The sequence below is a fragment of the Megalopta genalis genome, chromosome 2 (genome assembly GCF_051020955.1).
Source record: "Megalopta genalis isolate 19385.01 chromosome 2, iyMegGena1_principal, whole genome shotgun sequence".
Taxonomy (NCBI): Eukaryota; Metazoa; Arthropoda; class Insecta; order Hymenoptera; family Halictidae; genus Megalopta; species Megalopta genalis.
Genome location: NC_135014.1, coordinates 13,859,554 through 13,878,242, shown reverse-complemented (window position 1 = coordinate 13,878,242; position 18,689 = coordinate 13,859,554). Strand labels below are relative to the sequence as shown.

General features: G+C 44.8%; 2 protein-coding genes across 2 annotated transcripts in view; one reads left to right on the top strand and one right to left on the bottom strand.

Moving 5' to 3' along the window:
- LOC117219299 (uncharacterized) overlaps positions 1-18,689 on the bottom strand; it is a 72,315-nt gene that overhangs the window by 36,075 nt on the left and 17,551 nt on the right. The window contains exon 3 of the mRNA XM_033468338.2: positions 6,032-6,305. Within this exon, the coding sequence (XP_033324229.1) occupies positions 6,032-6,305 (274 nt within the window). The remainder of the gene's footprint in view (positions 1-6,031; positions 6,306-18,689) is intronic.
- Positions 6,905-11,190, top strand: LOC117219300 (uncharacterized). Its single transcript, XM_033468339.2, has 2 exons — positions 6,905-9,085; positions 10,411-11,190. The coding sequence occupies exons 1-2, from the start codon at positions 8,780-8,782 to the stop codon at positions 10,801-10,803; spliced, it is 699 nt and encodes a 232-aa protein (XP_033324230.2). The 5' UTR covers positions 6,905-8,779; the 3' UTR covers positions 10,804-11,190.

The window sequence follows — 18,689 nt, the reverse complement described above, 5'->3', positions numbered from 1 at the left end:
CCGCGATGTATTGCTTCACAACGACGACGAGTTTCAATGTATTCAGACTTTTCGTCCTTTTTTACGATAACGCATGCTCGAGTCAAGATATTGATTCAATCGTTTATAAAAGAAACATTTTGTAATTTCAACGGTGCTAGAATCGAAAATGTGAAGAAAAACCGGGCATTTGGACCGGCTCGGTAGGTTTAGCGTCGAGTAGGTTATGTGTGTACTTACAAATCTACCTCGCGCGAGTCTTAAACCGAAGAAAGGATGCACTCGAAACCGTCTTTCTCGTGAAAGGAAAATATTAGGCATCACCGAACGTTCGTTCCGCAACGATATTCGTTAAGCAACGCGAGCATACGAACACAGTATAATCACGCTGTTATTAATTTATAACGAAGCGTATAATGAATTAGACTGCGGATCTTTATGCGAAATAAAATTTTTGCAAGACGCGATTCTAGGGAACAGAAATTAAATACATATAAATTGTTTCTTTTGATAATTTTATTTAGCTCGAAACGACACCGTAACAGTATCGTTAAATTCTGCTTTATCTGTTCGTAATTTTATATTTTATTATTTCTTCAGATTTCACTTGACGATTCCCATTATTTTTATATCATTCAAAAACCGAGTCTACAATCCACGACTATTTGTATATTAATACCTTGTGCGTGTTAATTTTCCATTTATCCATAATAATCCATTTACATTAATTTTTCATTTTATATTAATCATCCATTTTAGCCTCTAAGTACGACGCGTAATTACAATTCTTGTCTTGCCCTTTTAAACTTTGTTCTCGACCGAATTGCAATGAACAATAGCAACAATTTATCACTAATCTATCACAATCTATCGCTAATGGATATTCTTGACGGTACAATGAACAAATAGAGAAATAATTTGCTTGTACAGAGATTGTTATGGATCAGAATTCTACGTTTCAACAAAGAAATCAAACAGAGACTATCCAGACAAGCTAACAATCGCATGGAAAATCGGCGAAGGTTATACGCTTTCTACGATATATGTATGTACCTCCATTTTCGACCAGACAAGATTGACCATGGTTTCCGGCAACACGCAGTCGCCGTCTACCAAACGCATGCGTGCACGAGCGTTTCACGAGCGAACCAACCATAATTGTAGCAACGCGGGAGCACCGTGTGTAGAGCAGGCTTTCTTTGTAGAGAAAGATCGTGGACAATGTTTCAAAGAATGTGAACGCAGCGAACAGCGTTCGTTTCCGTCCGAAGTGCCGCGGTCCAGCTCCGCTCGCGGAAAATCCTCGAGTTTCGCGTCCGTGGGGAACGCCGGAGAAGATCGGGCCGCGATAGAGCCGCCGCGGTGGGTCTTTACCGACGCGTCGGACTCGTAAGTTTAAATCGGCGCGAGAATCTCGCGGTAACGAGCGCCTAATTACGCTCGGTCGAACCGCGGCTGTTCGTTCCGAACGCGTGACCGCATAACGCGCGGCCGCACACGGCTGAGAGCGAACGGGTGCGATTGCGATTGCGAGCGCGGCCTGCGATTGCGAATCCGAGGCAAACGGAACGCGGAGCGAAACGGTTCTCGCGAGAACAGCGGCGAGAGAGAGAGAGAGAGAGAGAGAATGTAAAGAGAGAGTATATATTAAGTGAGAATAAAGAGAAAGAGAGAGCAAGGGAAAGAGAGAGAGAGAATGTAAAGAGAGAGTATATATTAAGTGAGAATAAAGAGAAAGAGAGAGCAAGGGAAAGAGAGAGAGAGAATGTAAAGAGAGAGTATATATTAAGTGAGAATAAAGAGAAAGAGAGAGCAAGGGAAAGAGAGAGAGAGAATGTAAAGAGAGAGTATATATTAAGTGAGAATAAAGAGAAAGAGAGAGCAAGGGAAAGAGAGAGAGAGAATGTAAAGAGAGAGTATATATTAAGTGAGAATAAAGAGAAAGAGAGAGCAAGGGAAAGAGAGAGAGAGAATGTAAAGAGAGAGTATATATTAAGTGAGAATAAAGAGAAAGAGAGAGCAGGGGAAAGAAAGAATATATAGAATGAGAGAGAGAGAGAGAGAGAGAGAGAGAATGTAAAGAGAGAGTATATATTAAGTGAGAATAAAGAGAAAGAGAGAGCAAGGGAAAGAGAGAATATATAGAATAAGAGAGAGAGAGAGACAAAGTTGCACAAAGTTGTCCATGATTTGACCAGTAATTCGACCGTCACCTAGCTTGTCACCGTCACCTGCTCCTTGATTTGCTAGGTCAGCGCTGCCCTTTAGAGCCTCGTTCTACTCATCGAGATTTAATGCGACCGACACTATTTACAGGACACTTCAGATTCTTAACGATAATAGCGGCAAATTAGACATTATTTGCAGTTGACATAGCAAAGTTCAGAACGAGTTTGTTCACCTAAAGCTCTGATTCGCAGATTCTGTATCATATTGATGTTAGCTCTTAGTTCTGTATTGTAAAAAATGGGTTTTCACCTGTATATATAAATAAAATTAAAAATTAAGATCTATAGTGGATGTAAAGGAGAAAGAAAATATATAAAAAATATAAAGAGAAAGAATATGTAGAGTGAGAATAAAGAGAAAGAGAGCAAGAGATAAAGAGAATATAAAGAGAGAGGATATTAGAGTGAAAATAAAGAGTAAGAGACAGCGCATATAGAGTGAAAATAAAGAGAGAAAGAGAGAAAGAGAGCAAGAGATACAGAAAATATAAAGAGAATATCTGGAGTGAGAACAAAGAGAAAGAGAGCAAAAGCTAAAGAGAATATAAGGAAGTGAAAATAAGGAGAAAGAGAGCAAGAGATAGAGAGAATATACGGAGCGAGGATAAAGAGAAAGAGAGCAAGAGATAGAGAGAATATAAAGAGATAGGATATATAGAGTGAGAATAAAGAGAAAGAGAGAGAGAGAGAGAGAGAGAGAAAGTGAGATCAAGAGAGAATATATAGAGAGAGAATAAAGGAAGTGAAAAAGAGAGAGGGAAAGAACGTGAAGGAGAGGGAGGAAGCGAGAGCACCAGGAACAGGCCGTGTAGAGAGATTCAAAAGGTGCTCAACGGGCCAAGCGTGGGCTACTCGTGATCATCATGACAAAAGCTTCGGGCAAACATCCATTCAATTTATTAGCTTATAGGCACGCCGTCGTGCCTACTATACACACCACCTACGACACCACTACCAACCGCCTATAATGCTCGTAACATTATGGCCAGTCCGCGAGTGGATGGTTCGCGCGACCCTTGTCTCGCCTCTCTACCTCCCTCCTCCTCCTCCTCCTCCACCGCCGCCCCTCGCTCGCCGCCGGTCTCCTCTCGCCGGGCTCGCCTCTCCCGCATCTTTCCGGATACAGTATCCACACTCTTTCCGCCGTAGAGTTACACTTTTTATGGTGTTAAGTTGCTCCGGCCCCGTGATATTTCACCGGGGGGGCCCCGGTGAGAAAGAAACTCTGGCACTGTTCCCGTTCGCTGCGCCTTTTCCACGCGCGCGCGCGACGCACAGACAATCCCCGTTCTCCTCGTTTTGTTCGGCCGGTAATCCTGGACCGACCGACCTACGTGTTCCCCGGCTCTTCGAATCGAGTTCGCGGCATCGATCCGCGAGAGACCCGCGTTACTCCGCCTCGACGCGAATCCACGCGAGACCGTAATTAAGCGATACACGCGGCCCGCGGAGGAACGACGACGGCGAGGCGAGGCGAGACGCGAGGCGAGAAAGGTCGAAACACGCGCGCGGAAAGATTGGTTTGTCATCGATCGGCCGACGCGACGATGGAATATTACGTTTCACGGGCTGGCAGCTTCGACGCCCACGATTAACGAGCGGTGTTGATGATAACCACGCCCACGTGTCCCTCCGGTAACGCCGGGTATCCGTTTTACGAGGCCATTCCCGATGCGCGCGAACGTCCCGAAATCTCGTCAACGACGTCGTCCACGGTGCCTCGAAGCAGAGCGAAACGGCCGCGATTCCGCGCCGTGAAAAACGACACTGTAATCCGTGAGCATCGTCGACGCCCGTTGACACCGGTCGTTCGTTAAACGGTCCGCCTTATTTCGCGGCGAAACTTACGCAAATCACCGGACCCGATCGACGTGAAGCCGCGCGAACGTGCGAATTTACCGATAAATAACGCTCACGGTTGCACCACGACGACGACGACGACGACGCGACGACGATGCTCGCGGTGTCGCTGTCGGAGCTCGCCGTCGTCCCTGTCGGCGACGCTGTCAGTGTCGGTGACCGACACCGGACACAACGAACGCGCCGGATTTACCCAGTGACGGAGATGTCGTCGTTTTAAACGGTACGAGATTGCTTCCCAACGATCGATACGCTCGAGTTCGAGTTCACCGCGGGGCGGGAGGGGGTGCAAGATTTTAGAGACCGTCTGACAAGAGTCACGAAATGACGTCCTCGCGATTCGGATTGCTGCTTTCATGTTTAAACCTTTGCACTCGAAGCTGTTTTAACTGTAAATATAAGATCATTCTTCTAACTTATAGAATTTCTATTTTATACGACAAAATGCATTTTATGCATACGAAATTGATTCTTGGGACTCGGGCAACAGTTACACTCTTAACAATTTATTATATCTAAACTTTGTTGATATCAAAATTATGTTAAAAGGTGATATAACAAATTTTAGTGGTGCCTCAGAGTCACCACTCGAGTGCAAAGGGTTAACCTCGGGTGTATGGATGTATGAAATGTATAAATGTGTTTGTTCAACGGGCAGAATCATTTAGAATATAGAATCGATATAAATAAAGTATAAATACGCACAGGATGCTGATATTGTTCTACACATTGAAATATCTTCGTTACTTTTGCTGATATCAAAAAATTATGATTCGTGTTCTTTTTTTCTCTCAAGATCGTGTTTTTTTTACAAGTAAGTAAAAGTCATCGCTGTTTTCGGCACATTAAAATTTTTTCGTTCGGGATCATTTGGAGATCGCAGTGTCAGGGGTCGTTGGATTCGTCTCGATGTGCGTGTGATGCGTTAGAAAAATGAAGGGTTAATGCGCAAGAAACAGCAACGTTCTTCGATACTTGAAAAATGAAATCTTTGGCTTTGAATCGAACGAAGTTGTCCTGACACATTTTTTTATAACAGCCAAAAATAACGAAGATATTTCAATGAGTAGGGATAAAATGAACAGCCTGGATATATTTACGTGTTATTTAGAAGATGACCGATATTTTTATGTCACAGGGAACAATAAATGAACGTATCGACTGTATGAATGGGTTAGAATCACAGTGGCGTAAGTCGCGTTGTACTTATCGCGAGAAACAAGGGGTGTTATTATTTACTAACGCGTCTATGGTTTACCGACCAAATTTATCGTTAAGGTAATTTACGATTCCATCAATTTACGATAACTATGCTATTTATTTCGCTTGTCTTTTTAACATTTTAGCATGTACAGACTATATTTTAAGATCAATAGTCATAATTTTCGAAAATGTGGCATACGCCGCTATGATTCTAATCCGTTCATATGTCGCAGGGTGTTCACGTCAACGCCAGCCATCGTTTCTCTTGCAAATAATAATAAATCAGGAAAATCAATATCGTTCTTTGCAAGCAATGCAATAGCGTCTGTAAATTTCTTTATATCCGCATTATTCGCAGATTATAACAAATTGAGGATCACCTGCATTTCTAAAAAAAAATAAAAATAAATACAGATAAAAAGAAATAATAAACAGCAATACACAGCTTGCAAAAAACTACAACTTTCTCCACTTTCATTCTGTCCCAATGTCTACTGTTCGCGAGAGAAACGCACGACTACGCCGGTGTTGGCGTAGGCACCCTGTATCGTACGAGACAACTGTGTCGCCATTTTATTCGGTTTACTACGCGCGCACGTGGACGACACATGTACCTCGCGGATCGTGCTGAAAAATGGCGTCCAACGACCGCTAACGTTTACCCTCGTTTCGTGACTGCTATTAGAGGGTCTCCGCAGGATCTGTCCGCGGCGCGCGACCTCTTCGGTCGGAATCGGTTCTATCGGGATGATCTCTCTTACCTGGCCATGCTTGTCCATGTCGTTGTTCGTCAGCTTAACCTTCTCGAACGAGACCACCTGCTTTCGGAGCTGATCCCCGGTGAACGGGGAGTCCGGGTGCACGTAGAGCCGGGCCGGTGCCGGAGGATCCGCTTTGCCCGCGACCAGCCAGCAGCTCCTGTGATACGCGTATCGGTACCGCTTGTTGTCCACCGGCACGATGTCCATCAGCACCGCGTACTTGCCCTCGGACTTTAAGCCGCTGAACGACACCCGGCAGGTGGGGAACATTCGTCTGGAAAACACGCGAGAACGCGCCGACGTCGGGACAAATTAGAGCGTATTTCTTTTTGCGTTCGGTGAAATTAGTTCTTTTTGGAATACGTATCGGCGTTTCTTGGGTAATGTAATCATTTTTTTTTATCGCGTCTTTCGAATCTACAGATCTCGCACCGTATACGAGCCGTTTATTTTGAAAGTGGCATAAGTCACATTTTGTTTTCTTTTTTTTTTTTTAATGAAAAGATACCGTTCGATTGTAATTAGTGTTACCATTAACTCGATTTTTTTGAAAAAGTGACTTATGCCGATTTCAAAGTAAACGGCTCATGTGTCGGTAAATTACTACTAACCTCGCGTCGCAACAATCGTGCAGAAAAGACGACAATTTTTGATCTTTTATAAATATTAAAATTAAATCTTTGTCTGCCGTGCCACTCGTCGGCGCTTATTTGCTCTCGGACTTGAACATTAATTTGTACGTTGGTCTATTACATCTTAATTCGATTAGGATTAAAGTTGTTGAAAATGTAATTGATTGTTACAATGTTATAGAACTTAACTTTTCAATTTTAATTTAATAATATTAATTAAATGATACAGTTTGAGTCTACGCGATTTTTGACGTGGTAGCGTGGCAGTCAAAGTGTTCGTTGCATTGGCACCACAGTTTTATCGATCATCTAACTGTGGTTTTTGATTTTTTTGGTAGGAAATATTAGGGTAGTTTCATTTGCTGCAAACGCGTGCTAAGGGTTAGGTTAATGAAGAATATAAAAAGAGAACTAAGAAAGAAAGAAAATAATTCAAAGATATTTTTAATTTTTAATCGTTTTAATTCGGCGCTTTCTGTTGCTGAATTTTACAAAATATTTAGAATGCAATTTCTATGTTTCCCGCGGTTGAACGGTTAATGAAATAAAACTTTGAAACCGGCTAACTCGAAACACATATTTCCGTCTCGTCCCTTAGAACCCTTCAATTTACTTCGGATAATTGGAAATAAAAGATTAATGAAGCTACGTGTCCCACTTTCAAAAGTATGCTTTATATAATTTTCTTATAATTTAATTGAAACGATTAAATCAGATTATCATTAATAATAATAATCAATATTAAATAATAATTAATAATAATCAATAATAATCAGATTATTAGTAATAATAATCTGATTCCACTGAGATAGAAAATATAAAATTTCTGCATCAATCGCAAGACAGATGACCCAGAAATATTTTTTCCTTTCTTTCCTTTCTCGTTCGCAATAATTTCTTCGAAGAAAAAGGAATATTATATTTATTATGTGTTTTGACTACTTGAACCATTACTTCGTTTAAATATCGATGACAATTGAAAGTAGAAGATCCATAGGGAGGCTAAGTGTTTCATTCACAAAAGTATGAAAGTAATATAAATGTAATATAAAGTAATATAAAATTTCTGCATCGATCGCAAGACAGGCAATAAGTTGCAATTAACATTCTCAGCTTCTTTTAATCTTCTTACTGTTTTCACTTTCACCCACCCATTTTTACCACAAACGCATCAAATCCGCAGTCTAGTTACGATAACATCGAAAGATCCGCATTATTATCAGATTCTGATCTGTAACCGTGTACACAACGTCGTTTCAACGGAAAAAGAAATCGATGTTGAAAAGCGTGATTGTTCGTTGCAGTTCGCACTGCCAGGACGATGTATTTTCCTGCGAAAATCGCGTCTACGAACAAATCGGAACTGTTGCCGCAAAACTGTAAACAAACAAGAACTGCATGCTATTTCAACTTTTAGAAGTTGAATTCCCGCCGCGGAATCGACGTGCACATGTACATAAGTTGCGCGGTTCTTTCCGCCGGTTGCACGCTTTTTCCGTAAATAAACTCGGAACTGTAGCAGCTGCTTGTCACTCCGTGTCCGCGATTTCGTTCGAACCTCGACAAACGACGACTCGAATCGACGCGACGCGCCGCGACGCGACGATCGAAGCGACGGAAGTTGCTCGCGTACCGACTTCTTGGCGAACCGATCAGAAAATTCTCCGTCTAACCTCGAAGAACACGAGAATAAGTAACTCGCGGTCGGAGCCCTGGGTCCCCGAAAGGAGAGCCTAACTTTTCGAACGAATGGTCGTCGCCGGCGAATCCTCGATTTCGACGCAGCGCCGGGCTTGTCGATCTCCGTGGCGCAGTCGGTTTGATCGAAAGGATCGGCCGCAGGCCCTTTCAAGCTTCGTTACGAGCGAGCGAGTCACCCTTGAACCTCGTTATATGCAGTCAAGTTTTCAACACCTCGAGCGTGGAGGCGCACGCGCCGGCAGATGCTCGTTCTCGGCGGGTCCTCGTTGACGTGGACAAGCCCGAGCACGCCGAGGAGTCTTCTACGGCTTCGGGGACGCGCTGCTCTCTCCCTCGGCCGACTGTTCCCCGGCGGAAATCAATCGGGACCACCGTGGCTACGGAAATTTCCAACGAGCACGCGATCCGGCCGAGAATGAGCCAGCCAGAGTGTCCGGGCCCCTGCAATCCGAGGAACAGGCGCGACCATTGCCGACGAGTTTGCTTGCAACACGTCGCGACGCTGCTCGAGGAGCTTCCACCGTGCATCCGGGCGAGACTGCGTCCCGAGGACGTTTCCGATGCCTGCGGGACCCTGCCGAAATCGACCGTGCCAGCCTATCGCGACGTCTCGACCGGCGGCGAACCGTCCGCGAAGCCGTCGCAACCGGAACACGGCAAACCGATCGGAGACGTCGGACCGGTCAGAGTCAGCGAACCGATCGTAAATAATTCGTTAAAGGTGCGCCATTGAAACAAGATGTATTTGAATATTTTTCGATCTTTTTATTCAAAATATTCTCCTGCAGTTTCGATACGCTTCTTACAGCGATTCAACGGTGATTCAAATGCGTGTTCCAGCTCATTTTGTGGAATTGCCTCTAGCGCTCGTGTTGTAGCTGTTTCAATGGTCGAAATGTCGTTAAAAGAACATCCTTTGAACTTCAATTTCAATGTTGGGAATAGGGAGAAGTCGCGCGGGGCCAAATCAGGCGAATACGGTGGATGATTCGACGCACAGACTCGATTTCGAGCCAAAAATGGATGAACAACGAGCGAGGCGTGACTCGGTGCATTATCGTGCAACAGACACCAGGTCTATGGATCACGATATTCGGGTCGAATACCACGGATTCTGGCCATCGAACGCTTTAAAACTTCGAGATAATATGCGCCAGTAATTGTTTGGCCAGTTGGAACGAATTCCCTGTGGATAATTCCTTTGCTATCTATTGTCTTGATTTTTGATGGAACTTTCCGTGTTTTTTTTGGCTTGTGGCGAATCTTTCGACTTCCATTCCGCACTTTGACGCTTGGTTTCTGGGTCGTGCCGAAAGCACCATGTTTCATCGCCCGTAACAATTGATTTCAGGAAGTTTGGAACATTTCTGGCGGCTGCGACGACTTCTTTGGAACGATTCACACGCAACGATTCTTGGTAATATTTCAACATCGACAAGAAAGATGTTTAGGGAGAACTGTTATAACTTTGCTATTTATCAATCGATTGAACCAAAATTAATTCCAACGGAAAGAGGAATGTCACAGCTTTTAAACGCAGGTTCAAAAATATAGATGGCGCTATTAGTTACTGAGATATGGTCCGAGTCTCGAAACTTATTTGTCGCACTATGTATTTATTTATATACAGAATTTGGCACGGTTTAATTAATCACGAATTTAAGTTAATCAATATTTAATCGGCTACATATTGAAGTACAACATATTTGAAAAACTATTGTCTGTCGGCACCCTCTATTTCGTGGGTGCCCCCTATTTTTTTCCTTCGTGGGGCTATTTCTGACGAAAAGATGTATTCAACGACCCGCTGTACTATGACCTTCGGACGACCAAAAATATGGATCGTCAATTTATATATAAAACTTTTCTCTTTCTATACTGTTGTCGCTGTTGTCATTAACAATCTGAAGTGTCCTGTAAGAAGTGTGAATCGCTCTAAATCTGGACGAGTAAAATGAGAAGTAGACGGAGTAGAATCTCTCATCTATACTAGAAAGAAACCAAACTGTGCCCATTAATAATTAATCAAATCAAATGAAATCAAAGGTGGCCACCGTCCAAACGGGTATCCCGGATGAAGAACTGGACGTTGGACACCACCGAGGTATCATCGCCGGAGGCCAACAACAGGAAGCAGAGACTCAAACCGTCGAACTGGGCAGCATGGTGATCGCCAGAAGACTGGACTCGTTGCGTTCCAACATCGAAAACGTGTCCCTGGTTTTGAAAGGGACCGCGTCGCGGTTGACGGGTCTTCTCGGTCTCAAGAAGAGGGTCTGCTCCTGTAGAACGGTCCAGGCGATGCTGTACTCGGCCGTCCTGCTGGTGTTGACGGCGTTCGCCCGGGACACCGAGTTCTACCAGTTCTTCGTGTCCAGCCAGATCTGCGGCATCATCGTGGTCCTAAGCTGGAAGATCGCCGGCAGCGTTCCCATTTGACGGCTGCGAACCGCGAGTTTCGAAGTCCTCGACACGATCGCCGATTTAACGACGATCGCGTCGGACGCAACAAATTGCGCGTGTTCATTGAAAGACCGGCCAATCGTTCGGAGAGCATTGAAACCGCAAACACCGCGATCGTTCGCCGACTCCGGCGACCGCAAGTCACGGACGAACGGGCCCCGACCGCTCCTCTTTCAACGCCGGCCGATAATCTCGATCGGACGCGAGCGGACCTAGTTAGCAAAGCTGGGGAAAATCAATCTTTGAAATAGTAAATCGACTATAAATACTTTGGTCTTCTTATGTACACTCCCGCCCAATGACTTTTGCCTGCCTATCACGAAAATTCTATGAAATACAAAGTTTTGTAACTCGTGTTCTAAATATCGTGCAGAGATCTATAGAGCATCATTTCCAAGGTTTTTTAACCATCTTTCGAGCGAGTTTTATTACGAGACCCGTTAATTAGTTTCTCTTTAATTTAATCGAAGCTGAAGCGACAAAAAAGATCCATTTTCAACACATCCTTCTCAATCCCGCTCCATTTCCTGACAAATTTTTGTTCGATACATCTTACAATATCATTCGAAAGGTGCTTTCAAGACCTTCGTTTTAACCATCGGAATATCGTTCTGCGATCAGTCTTAACAAAATTATGGCGATTTTAATGAAAAGTTTCATTTTTCACGGAAACAGTCATAACTTGAAGACTTTGACCGATAGAGACGAAGAGGAAAAAGAGGAAGAAAGAAGAAGGAGCTGTGTCGATCTCGAGAGAACGTCCCGCAACGTCCGCCGGAAACGTCGCCGCGCGTGATCGCGGCGAACGAGCGGACAAGCGGCGCGATATATCATCGGGGAAATTAGTCGTCGCGTGGGGCGGTCTCCCCTGCGCCCGAGATAAGTGGAAATACATTCGAACGACTATTAAGCATCGATAGTAAGTCGATCGAGTGCTCCCCCGATCCCGTGAACTCCTCCCTATTCCGCGTCACGCTCCGAGCCCCTGCGTGGATCGCAATCCCCAGGAGCGGTCGCTCCGTTTATCTTCGCACGAAATCACGGGCGACGCGCGACGAGTCAATTTGTCTCGAGTCGGGGAATCCCGCTCGCGGACCCTGTTCCCGCGTTCCTTTTTTACTTCGCCGCGATTTCACGGATGCCGCGCGATCGATCCCGCACGCGGATCAGCCGGAATTTTTAAATCATAGGGAAACGAGGCGCGACGCGATTAACCTTTTAGGCACGACGCGCCACTATAGTGGCTTCCACGGATGTCATCTCTCTGGACGACGCGCCACTATAGTGGCTCCCGCTGATGTCATCCCTCTGAACGACGCGCCACTATAGTGACTTCCGCGGATATCATCTTTCAGAACGACGCGCCACCATAGTGACGTCCGCGGATGTCATCCCTCTGAACGATGCGCCACTATAGTGGCTTTCGCGGATGTCATCTCTCTGAACGACGCGCCACTATAGTGGCTTACTCTAGTAGCTCACTCGGTCATCGTTCGAATCAAATAATCGTCTTCGTATGCATTGTTTCACACTTCTTTCGTCTTCGCATCGATTTACAATATACAGACTTATCTTAACAATATAACTGTATCTTAACAATATACAGACAGAATATACAGATACTCTGTACAGTACACATCAGACTCTGCCGTCCAGAGAAATAGCCTCGCGCAGAATTCAGCCGTACCTAAAAGGTTAAACGAAACGGTCCGACGGATCACGCGAACGGATCGCAAGGACGAATCGCTAGGATGAATCGCGAGAATGGATCGAGCGAGGACGAGCGTGGTAATGAGCGTGGAAACGAGCGGGAAACGATCGGGCCGCCATAGAAATGACGAAAAATCGCCGTTTCGGCTTCCGCACACGCTCGCGTTTCTCCTTCTCTGGCGCAGCGCGCCGCTTCCCGGTCAAATTAGCCAGAAACAAACAGGCCGGGGTCCTCCATGGGCCGTGGCTAACGAGCCCGTAATCGCAGGAACACCTCGACCCCAAACCCACCCCGAATCTATACAAGCGCACGAGCGTACGAACGTACGGGCACACCACCAGCCGGAAGCGCGCGTATCGCTGCATCTGTTTGCCGATGGCACCCCATCGCCTCGCATTCCGTACGATCCCCATGTAGTACTACCGGCTAATTCGTTCGATCGGCTGACTTTAATTACCAAGGATGTCGGCTTGTCGCGTGTCGCCGAATAAAAAGTTCGACGCACGAGAATCTCTGCTGTCTCGGCGATACGATGTTTTCACAGGAAAATAAAGCGATCGATGGCCCGTGAATTTTCATTGAATTCAGTTTATTTACGCGTACGGGCGAACGCGCATTTTTACGATACAGAACGAAGGGGCTGGAGACACGCGTTGATATTAACCCCTTAGCTGTGAAAGTGGCAATTTTACAGAAATACTTCTTCTACTGTTTAGGTTAAAATGCTCGTGAAACTGAAATTCATAATCATTTTACAATGATTCTAGAACAACTTGCCGAAAGAAATTGCACCCAGTGTGATCGATAGAACAAATTGATCTTAAATGAGAAAAATGAATAAATCAAAATTGTTCTTAAAAATAGATCGGCGAAGCTACGCAGTTTTTAGCAGCGTCTAGTCGAAGGACCTTGGTTGTCTTTCCTTGTTTTACTAGTGGAAAAACAAGCAAGATTTGTCCTTGTTTTTAACCAGAAATGATAGAATTGAAAGGGCTTCGAAACTAAGATTGACAGAGCGAAACGATGAAGATGTGAGGGTCGATAATTTTCCTTCAGATACCAATTTCAAAATAGCTTGTTACATTCTAATTAATCTAAACAATTTGATGGATTACAGATGAGATTATTGTAGATTTCGAACAATCTTTTAAAAGATTTCTCAACAGCTAGCCGTCGATTTAAAAAAAACTAGTAGAAAAGAACTCGCTAAATAAACTGTTAACAATCTGATTGATTAGGATAAAAAGAAACGTAATTTTCAAATCTGCGCAAATAATGCCGTCATATGGGTAACAAATACAGTCGAAGTGTTTAAAACAGTGCTATACTCTTTCGACTGGATGGAAACGATCGAGAAACGATTTAATTCACGAATGGCAAGATTTGGATCCGTTCTGATCCATCGTTAAATAATTGCAAACTCTGGATTATATAACATTGCTTATATGTATACGAGATTTTATTCTTAACGTAACAAACCAAAAGGTTAAACAAATAATTTTACTTTTAGGAACATTAATAAACTCTTTCTCGATACGTGTTCAATTTGTTATATAATTTATTTTTCGATAAATACATAAACGCTATAATATTCGATAACTTGTAACATGAACATAAAATATAACAAACAAATATATTAGATAATAATTACACTAAACACTATAATATTCGATAACTTGTATCATGAACATAAAATACAACAAACAAATATATTAGATAACAATTACTCCGGGGACGTAACTCGATGCGGGAAATTAAAAGAGAGGTTAGAACCGCAGGAACTTTTATAGAACCGATCGGATACATTCGAGTGGCCAGGATGAACGCAATGTCCCGTAAAACTAGGTAAAGATGTAGCGGATGACAGTTGCGCAGTTTGTTCGGCGAACGGATAATTTACGAGCGATTTAAGGTCCTCGAGTAGTCGCGTGAATCAGCCTGCGCGCGGTTTAGGGGCGAAGCGGTGTGTCGGAGAAGCCATCAGGGCCTGGGGTAGAGAAGCTCGGCGGCGAGGAGCGGCGAAGAGGGGCGCGGAAGAGGAGGCAGCCCACGGTGGAAGGGCTCGCACAAATGGATTACGGAAGCAGTGGATATTATAGCGATCCGAACACGGCCATCCGAGTTACTTAAATGTTTGCCGAGCTAACGACTTCGCAGCGGCGCAGCAGGTGCTGTCGCCGTTATAATTATTATGCCGCTCGCGCGGCTCTTTCCTGCCGGTAGTGGGTAGATTTTCGAGGATTCGTGGCCGTCGACGAACCCCGGTTAATCGTTCCTTGGACCTCTCAACGGGATCGACGAGACACCGTCGGGAATGTTTCTTGCTGTTGTTCCCTGAAATCGTCGATGCCGAGTGCCTTACACTGTATTACGCGTCCAACGAAAGAAGCGCGGCTTGTTTACATTGTGTTTTCCACGTTCGCTGCAGTTCTCTGTCCCTCCTACGATGGACGAAATAATGACCGGTTCACGAAATCACGATTGCGTCAGTTTTTTTTCGCTCGACACTAAAAAACTACCGAGCCCTAAACGCGACTAACGTACAGTGTTTTATAACAATGACAAGACTGGATTTAATTTAAACTTACGATTTTTATTATAATATATACTTGAATGAAGAAGTTCGTATAGAAATTTCTGAGAAAAATATTTTTACTATGTCAGGGATTGTAAAAGGAAAGACTGAAACCAATCATTTTGACTGGTTCGGTGGTTATAGTGTTAAATCGATCTTCTCTTAGAAATCTTCAAGTGATAGATCAATTTTGCGACCGGATTTAAAATCGGCGCGTCAAAATCTATGGGAAACGATGTGTAACATGTCATAAAAAAAAAAGAATACAACTATGCACGGTACTGGATAAATCATAATTTTGTTTGTTTCCGCATGATTTAAATATCTTGATCACTCATTTTATCTTTTATTGCATCTTTTCTTTTTTCTATTGTCATACTATTGCAACACCGGGGCTTTCTTCCAGTGATAAAGTAAATATTATCAAAATTACATCGGTTCTGTATCGGTTTCTTTTTTTAAATAACAATTAATTTTCAGTTCTGTTTCGATTGCGATTCGATTTTACGTATAATAATTAGAATAGATACGCTGTAATAAAAATTAAGATATTTCTTATCGTTGCCGAACGTTAATTGTATTTAATACCTTACTTGAAACGTTTTATACATATTAATATTTTTACAAATTCGATAAGAACTGGGAACCGTAATGAAATCGATATAATAACGCATGCAGGATCGAACCATAATCGCAACGCAAGAGAAATATAACTATTACATAACCGATATTAAGATGCACAAAGAACCGAATCGAAATTGAAATAACAGAAAAAAAGTAACTGTTATGAAACAGATATAGAACCGATATAATATCGGTTTCGAAGAACCGTAACCGGAACCGAAATCAGCCACAACCGACAATCAGCCACAACAGTGACACATATGTTCGGTTCTCATAACTGTTTCAATTTAGAACCAACATATCTGTGTACAACAATTGCACAACTATTTTGTGTCTGTAGAATCTGTTATCGCGATTTTCGTTCCGATAAGCAGACTTTGGATTTTTATGCAAAATAAGAACTCCACGCGTTAATAGCAAAATGCAGGAGCAACGTGAAAACTCATTTCTTTTCTTCGTAACTTCAATGCGTTAGGAACAATTATTTTTAGGAAAGATAAAATCTGCAGTCTACTGATAAGTATATAAATCCTATCTGCTGCAGTTCAATTAATTTTCACAACTGTACTATCGACGATGTTTACTACAATTCTGAGCTTCATCCGACAATTTTTCAAAACGTATTTTTAGATAATACTTGGCATTTCTGCTGTTCCTGATGCAGCAGCAATTTATTTTATTTAATTGCCGAAAATTCAGTAATCATGTGAACGATTCAAATACTCCGGGTCAAAATTGACCTAATCACCGCCTTGCGAGGATTAACGTATTAACTTAAATCCTTTGAAACTGTAACTTGCGGCGTTATCCCTCATATCCATTATTGTACACCCGTTGCACAACCGTGACATAACCGTTCGAAACAGTTATTTTCGGCAGCGATTCACTCCTCCTCCTACGATTGCATTTCCTCTGCCTCCTATGCCTCCGTTTTCGGCGAATGAAAGAAAAATAGGTTTGGAGTCTGTATTGACCGAAGACGATTGCAGAATGCAATCGCACAACGGCGGCGGTGAATATCGATCACCGCGTGCGATCATAGAGGAGGAGAAATGGAAACGTAAACACGCCGCGCGACTTCTTTCACTGCATCGCATAGTACACGCACCGTAGTTGCCCGCTCGAGTTTTCGTTCTAGCCGAGGAGACGGAATAACAGGGATAAATAGACGTTTACCGGCCCCCTCCCCCGGTCGTCCACTCTCTCTCCCGGTTTCTCTCTGTCGGTGTGTGTCCCGTGTTCCCAGTGTTCCCGGTGTTTCTCTGTGTTTTCATTGTAGCGTGGCACGACGCGGTTGTTCGGTTCTCCGCGCGTCGTGTTTCGCGATCCGTGCACGTCCTCGCGTAACGTGCACGTTCACCCCGCGAGAGCCACGTGTGAGTGTGTAACGTAGGTTGCTGGCACCTTGATGAAGGGTTCGCGTGACGAGTACCCTCTATCCGCCGGTATCCTGTCTCTCCCTCTTCGCTGACCCGCTCTCTCGTCCACACCTCCCTATATTCCGCGCCAGCGCGAGGATCTCTGCCTCTGACTCCGTCTCTCTCTCTCTCTCTCTCTCTCTCTCTTTCTCTCGCGCGCGCTCGCTCGCTCGCTCTCGCCTACTTAACTTTGAAAAATACACGAACGGCTGTCACCTTGGTATAATACGCTCCGACAACGACTACGATTCGGTTCGCGCGCGCGAAACGGCCGTTCCTCGGTCGTTCTGCTCGTTTTCGCCGTTGCCGTAGGTAGCTGTCTGGCAGCGTTTTCTGCCGAGCGTTGACCAGAGGCCGATGCCACGCCGGCAACAACGCCGCCGCCGCCGCGAATAAGGAGAAGATAAGGGTTCGTTTATTGGGTCAGGTGGATCGGGGATCGACGAAAACTCGTTGATTATACGTTCCGTGGCTGACGGACAGGGCCCTCTGGAACTCAGGCCTTTCCTTAAACGATCCGAGCGAGTTGCCGCGCTCGCGCGATCCTTCGCCGCTCTCTCCTTCTCCTCCTCCTCCTCCTCCTCCTCCTCCTCCGACAATGACGTCGCTCGGCTCTTTGCACGCTCGAAAATTGCCTTTGTTCGTTGCTACGAAATCGAGGTCTACTAGCAAGGACAGCCACGCGAAGGCGAAGAAAGCGACGAGGGACTCGAAAGAGAGAAAGAAAGAAAGAAAAAGAGAGAGAGAGGGAAAGAGGGAGAGGTAGAGAACTAGCGGATGCTAACGTGGGAAAAGGAGAGGCCCCGTGAGCAGAGCCTAGTCCTCGCGGAAGAATCGGAGGAGCGCATGGCCCCGGCGGCACCCCGCGGGGCCAGACAATTCCACCTGATTGGTCCGAATTCGTATTGTCACTCGACGGAGTGACGTTTTCGTTTAGCCGAACCGGGGATTTCGTGGCGAGTTTCTCGTGCTAACGACGCGCTATTCGTGCATCGTCGCGTTCTTGATATATTGATCGCGGCCAGGAAGAGGACGTCGGCCGACCGACACGCCCCGGAATCGTTCCGAAAATTTCTTTCGCCAACGATCTTCTCGGCCCGGGGTCAGCGACGCGGTCTCTCCCGTCGTCGTCGTCGTCGTCGTCGTCGTCTATCGACTCCGCGTCGCCGCGTTTCAGCCGCGTTACGTCGCGTTTCGTCGCGTCGCCTCGCCGACTCCTTGCTTCGCGTGTACCTTTCAAGGCTGCACCGCTGAACAATAAACGGTGCGAGAGCCAACCGAGCCAAACACGCGCGCACGCTCCGACAACCTGCAGCCTACAACCATTTTTCGCCGGGCGAAAACTTCGAAGTCCTTCGGACCCACTGATTTCTAATTGCTTCGGCTGACCCGCCGCGAATAAGCATCGATCGCCACCTACTTTCAACACGGTGCTTTTTCAACCCTTAACTGACACAAGTAGACCACGGATCTTTATGCAAAATATGAAGTTGTTCCAACACGGTTGTAGGAAATAGAAATCGAATACAAATAG